Raw genomic sequence first — 6,435 nt, 5'->3', positions numbered from 1 at the left:
GGAGGAGAAGGAGGAGGAAGAGGAGGAGAGCAACAACAAAAGAACAACAATAACATCAGTCAGCCCACCTTCAAAAACAGAACAAATTTCAGCAACTCTCGAACCGAGAACCAACCTGATTGTCTTCTTTATCAATACTAGAGTTATCTCGCTTCAAGATAAATCGCTTCTGGGATTCTTCACCTTTTTCATCTTTTAAATGTTCAGAAAACCTTTGCTCTGGTCTGCCAGCAAAGTAAAACATAGCAATAAAAAAATCTTTCTTTTGGTTTTGCTTTGATCTTTATTTCTCAGTGCTCTTTGTTTTTTTTTTTTTTTTCACAGAGGCATTCAGTGCAAAAGCAGTTAACATTTGTGGTCGTGGTGAGACGCTGCCTATAGCTGCCCGAGGCTGCTGTATCGCTGCTAACTGTTATTGCTATAAATAGCTTTTGTTGTTGTTGTGTAGCAAAGGAGCGGGAATCCAAAGTCTCAGTCACTGAAATATTTAGAGACTCTCTCACTGTGACTGAAGGACGGGGAAAACAAATTAGACATACTGGATGTTAATTTGCTTCCTTCGGTAGCTGTGACCTCCGGCACCGCTGCCGCTTAGTGAAGCCCATCCACCTTCAAAAATAAGGAAAAGCCGAGGGAAATCTTAAAAACAAAACCAAGAGCCTTCTCGCTCCCAACAAATGGAACCGCCAACGGGAGGGACTGACGGTGGTTTGCTTAAACAAAATATTGTCTCATCACCATGAAGCGGGGAAGATACTCCAGAACAGTCATAGAGCATCAACTAGTTCACCGATTTAAACCCATCCAGATATTTATCTATTTATTTATTTTAAAAAGCCAAACCCCACCGGTTAAAAGCTCAAGGTTTTCAGGTTCGTAAGCCGGGAGGATGCTGTCCCACGTTCTCACCTTGCACAAAAAGCAGCATCTCACCTCACCTTGCGCAAAAAAAGCAGATTTTAAGAAGCATCCCAATGTCACTGCCAATGCCTCGCAGCTGTCAATGAGTAGCACTCCAGCCCACACCACTCCCAGACCCAAACCCGCCGTGTTTTAAGCCCCGCCGAAGTCCACAGGGCGACCAACGGCCTGGAGAGCTGGGCCGGGATAAATTACGCTGTGATCACCCCACTGAGGCACTGCTAAGGCACGAGCTGGTTTTTAAAAGCAATAATAGGCTGTGTCACGCCGTGAGGTTTCCATCAGGGAAGGCAACCCTTACACCCTGTGCTGAAGGAGCTGCTAACAGCAGGAGGTGCTCGTGCCTGGAGGCCCACATAAACAAGACACAAAGCTTCCATCGATATTAATGGACCAATTGTGCAGAAAGCAAAAGGTAGAATTTACAGAAGTCAGTGACTTTGTAAATCAAAGTCCTCTACGTACTTTAAAATAAAAACCTCAGCTTCATCTTATTTCAGAATGGAAAATTCAACCAGATGCGTAAATCAGCCACCATTTTGTTGTTATAGCATTCAGATTTGCACTTAACTGATTAGCTATGGATTTCAAATCAAAATACAGCACATATTCATGCCATAATTACGGTCCCTTACAATTCCTTGTCAGATGTGTAGGAAACATTTGTAACGAACTGTTAGAAACGCAATATTCAGAGACAGCGGCTCTCCTGCCTCTCTTTGTATGTGGCTTTGAAGGACTCCCACTTTTGCTCACAATTTGCATTTTTCTGATAAAGCGACAAAACATACCAGCCCCACTTCCACAGATTTTGAAAATTCCAGAACCCTTTGTCCATCATCTGTAGGTGCTAGCACTAACAGATATAGGGCCCAACACATGAAAGTCAGCAGACCCTGCAGATGCCCTACCAGCCTTCTTTTGGGAAAGCCCAGAGGAACATGGCTCTCTGCATAGTTTTCTGACTTAATGGGTCATTAGTAATGCTTCCTCATAAACAGAATGGCTACAAAGCCCCGATAACGGATTGCTAGGTGGGCTGTTCTGCCTTTGCTCCCATTAACGGGCATTAACTGGTGCCTGCCCAGCCAGAAACAAAGATTCATTCCCTCAACTATTCTGCTTTGACAGTATCAGCTGAGGAATGTTATTCTTCTGCTTTTACATCCTCAAGCACAATCAAAATTTCTGCAATTGTACCATCAGGGTACCATTCATAGTTGTAAACTATCTGCTGAGCATCTCATTAACTATATACCAAGCATAGTAAATAACTGGGACTTTAAAATGGGGAGGGGGGGGAGTAACAAAAAATTAGAGGGGGAAAAAAGCTTAAAAAAGCAATTTGGGAAAATGTCTCCTCCAACTACTAACTTATTTAAATAACAACAAGGTTTTCATACTTCATAGCATTATTTTCATTTTTTTAATCACATTTTCGCATCATTTTCTATTTATAAAATGTTTCCACTTGTCAGAAGAAAATAGGAGAAGCGTGAGATCAAGCCACAAGCCTAAACTAATGATCCGGCATGTGCCTGTTAATAAAATTAATCTACAAGCCCAGTAGGTGATTAATCACCAGTTGTGAAAAGAAGTTTGTCTGGGCAGAGAGACTCAGCGACTGTGCGGAGCATTACGGAGTGCTGCGGTGCCACCAGCACCACGAGAAGGTCCTTCCCTCCCAGTCATCACCGCAACCCTGGGTCACCATTACCAGTGAGCTTGCAAAATGGCAAGACCAGCTGAGTTAATAACAATGCAAGACCTGAGGGAAGATCGTCAAGTAAGAAATAGGATACCACAGCAACAAATATCTTCAGGCACGCCAACCTGCAGGCCTCCCTCAAACATCAAAAATCAGAAAAGGACATTTAGTTGAAAGAAATGTAAACCATCTATTTTAAAGAAATATCAGAGTCCAGTGATATTTACACATGTGTTTGTGTTTTCTTCTTCAATACTGTTTACTGCATTTTCTTTTTTAGTATCTATTGAAAAAATGTATTATTAGTAGGATACAAATGGCAAACAATGTTTACCACTAAGCAGAAACAAATGCTCTAATCGTTTGGGTAGAATAGAGATTGACTCTGCAAAGACTTGGGTCTGGTCCTCTGATGGGAGTCAGTGCAAGTTCCACTTTCACATCTTTAAAGTTTCCTGTAACCATATAATGAATTTGCTAAAAGGAGGCAGAGATATCGTGGTTATTCTGGGGAAATCTGTTGCATTAGTTTATGAATTTGCAGGCAAATCAACTGCTTGAAAATGGAAGAAAATAATACGTAATTTTGAGTAAGATGCAGTATAGTGTCCATATAATAGTACACTATATAATTACAGTAATACAGCAGATACAGTGAATGCATCTCATGTGAGTCCTAAATTAATAACAATAACACTTACATTCTTCTAAAATTTTTTTAGCCCTGCTACTGCTAGTAGTAGAGTCTGTACAATATACCAATTTGTGTTCATGCATGTAAGAGAGTGAATTTATCAAGCTTATTTTCCGCACTGGCATAAATTAAGATCTTACTCAAGTCAAAGCACAGTTTACAATTATTATTACAAACCCATGTGAAGTCAGGAACTTATTCATTATTACCACACTGGTTGCCTAATTTACACCTTCAAATCCTACCCACACCTCAGTTTAATTTTAAGTGGTAAAAATGGGATTTGCATAGGCTTTTTGAAGAGACACCAAGTACTTTTGAAGACCTGATCGCTAACTCGAGTACTCTAAGGATCTTCTAAAAAAAAAAAACAACCAAAAAAAAAAAAACCAACCAACCAAAAAACGCCAACCAAAACAAAACAACCTACAATACCTGTCCTATATCGGTGGGTTGACAGTACACCCATCTATGTGCTAACAACTATGTGCAAGGGAACAGCGCAAATGTATGCTTAGAATGAGTGCTGCCCACCTGTATGACATCCAGTATTTCATTTAGCCCCCAAGTCTGGAACCAGTGGATCACCCAGGAACCTCAAACCCCACTACTCCAAAAAAGCTTACAGAGGAAATACCAATTCCCTTTTAAGTCAATAGGATTTTTGCAATTTGGGGACTGTACTGAGAAAAACAGAAGGTATAACCCTCATTATACCTTAAAGGCTCAGAAACCAACACAAGGAGAGGGGGCCATCACACAGACTAAAAAAATACAGATGTAAAGTTTAGGGTGCTTTTTGTTTGTTTGTTTTATTTTTATTTAATATAACCTTTTGATCATCCAATTTTTTATTGCTTGACAGTGTGGGTGGAAGCAAGACATCCGTGCCCTAAAAACGCAACTTCACAAAAACACAATGGCATGTGAACTCATTTAATATTTCCCAAAAGTTGTCAGGTAGCTCAGTCAGTCATCTTTCTGGCAACGTGTTTCAGAGCAAAACACATGGTGCATTTCCTCCTTCCCTGTAAAGCTTTTGATCGGGTGCTATGAATGTTTTAAGGGAAATTGGATCTCAGAGTAAGTTAGAGCTCTTTGCCGCGCATCCTCAGGCAGGTGCACAGATTCCTTCTCACCCCCAGACCTGCCAGGAAGCATACGCCCTTTCAGCAACCAAGACAGCCACTCTTCTCCGTCCTGCCTAACGAGGTCGCACCGTGCTATTCAGGTAGGTGCCAGCAGGATACCTACCTCCAGGGAACCAACTTCAGTAGGTGACCTGCAGCACCTACACCTTTTGTCATGAAAAGCTTCCTGAAACTCTCTGAGCATCTGTGGACTTCCGCAAAGCCTGCTCCCATTGCTCAAAACCTCTAGAAACCTTTTCGTAATCCATTTTCTTTCACAATGAAAAGAGGGAGTGGATGGATTATGAAATAACTTCTTGGTGAGCAATCAGTTTACCCAGCTGCCAGACACAAGATGTAACAGGCATCATTAAGCCTCCTAACCAGTGTTTTTCCCTGATTCAGGAGCACTTCTGCATACTTCACTGCAATATCAGGTCCAGACTTGGGGAGAGCATTCAGGCAAAATCTCAGGGTAATACTGCTTTCCCATTTCTAGTGGCTGTGTTCCTCACGCAGCCAACGATCACTTCAACTCTTTCAGCCTAATTTTTGGGTTGGGAGATCATTATAATGTTCAATTCAAGATATGGGTCAAGTTTCTTATTTCCGTGCTTGGAATACTTTCACTGTGAGGGTGATCGAGCACTGGCACAAGTTGCCCAGAGAGGTGGTGGAGTCTCCATCCCTGGGATGGTTCTGGGCATCTGGCTCTAGGTGGCCCTGCTTGAGCGGGGTGGGGGGTGGGTGTTGGACAAGTTGACCTCCAGAAGTCCCTTCCAACCTCAACCATGCTGTCATTTTGTGAGACACTGAGTCAGATACACAGTAACAAATCCATAGCAGAACAAAGCTCCATCTCTACCTCTTTTAGATGTTTTTTCTGCTTTTTCTTTTGCAAATGGGCCATTATAATTTACCTTTCTCATTTTATAGTTACTTAAAAGCCATCTGCAGTCCTTATTTAAGCAAGGCCCCAACAAAGACACTTTGCTGGACTCATTCCTTACAATGAAGCCCGTATTTTAGAAATGGTAAAGTTGGAATAAGCAGCAAAACATTTCTGTGTGTCAGAAAGGAAAAAAAAAAAAAAAAAGGTTAAGATTTTGATAGGAACATCCATTACAACATTGTTTTTTTCTACTGTCATTATGGTGATTTTAATGTGAGCTACTTCCATTCACTTCAGTAGATTTCCTCTCCATTTACCTCTGTATGACAGAAAACAGAGTTCACCCCTCAGGCATATTTTTTACATGGACTCTTTAAGGAGAATTCCCCATTATGTGCTCATTTAATGCTTTTGATTCCGAGTCAACCATTGTAAGGAGTAATGAAAAAAACCCCCAAACCCTAAGTACCTTAACCAGGTATTCACTATTTAATCAAATTACAGATTTTAAAAACATATTGCAGGGTGGCAATAGCTACCAGGATACATGGATACATTTCCTCACGTCTGCCATGTTTAGAAGCAAACTAATGCAGTTTCATAGACTTCTATTTGCATGGGAGATAAGAAATTAAATACTGGGGGGGAAACCTGTGCTCATTTAAAATAAGTTAATTAGCTCTAAAATAAATGCCTAAGAAACAGGAAACGGATACCACACCAGAAGGACAAATGGAACGAGACAAGCATGAGCTTTGAACGTTACCGCTCTGAAGACTTAGTCACTGTATTAGCAGAGCACACAAACAGTCTGGGATTGTAAGGGCTGACATATATATAGCACATAAATCTTTATTATGAGGCATACGTTTCTGACAGAACCACCGCGCACCGGCTGCTGCAAGATGCAACAGCACAGGCTGATGCAAGAAGCAACAACCTCACCATGTGTGGAAAAGATGGGTTTGCCAGCACAGAGCCCGATGTAGCTAAAAATCTAGCGAGTTCTGTAGTGCGTGTCATCTGCAAAAGCCTCGCAGGTAATGGTGAAGCAGCTGTCTGAAGGAAGGCAATATAGGAAAGCAAGTTC

General features: G+C 41.4%; 1 protein-coding gene across 1 annotated transcript in view; it reads right to left on the bottom strand.

The window, feature by feature from the left end:
* Positions 1-6,435, bottom strand: part of ARPP21 (cAMP regulated phosphoprotein 21) — a 105,169-nt gene that overhangs the window by 78,440 nt on the left and 20,294 nt on the right. Inside the window, exon 8 of the mRNA XM_035896578.1 lies at positions 116-224. Within this exon, the coding sequence (XP_035752471.1) occupies positions 116-224 (109 nt within the window). The remainder of the gene's footprint in view (positions 1-115; positions 225-6,435) is intronic.

Source organism: Egretta garzetta, unplaced genomic scaffold, assembly GCF_000687185.1.
Source record: "Egretta garzetta isolate BGI_Z169 unplaced genomic scaffold, ASM68718v1 scaffold170, whole genome shotgun sequence".
In the NCBI taxonomy this organism is placed as follows: Eukaryota; Metazoa; Chordata; class Aves; order Pelecaniformes; family Ardeidae; genus Egretta; species Egretta garzetta.
Note: the sequence above shows the minus strand (reverse complement) of the source record. Positions and strands in the feature narration are given on the sequence as shown.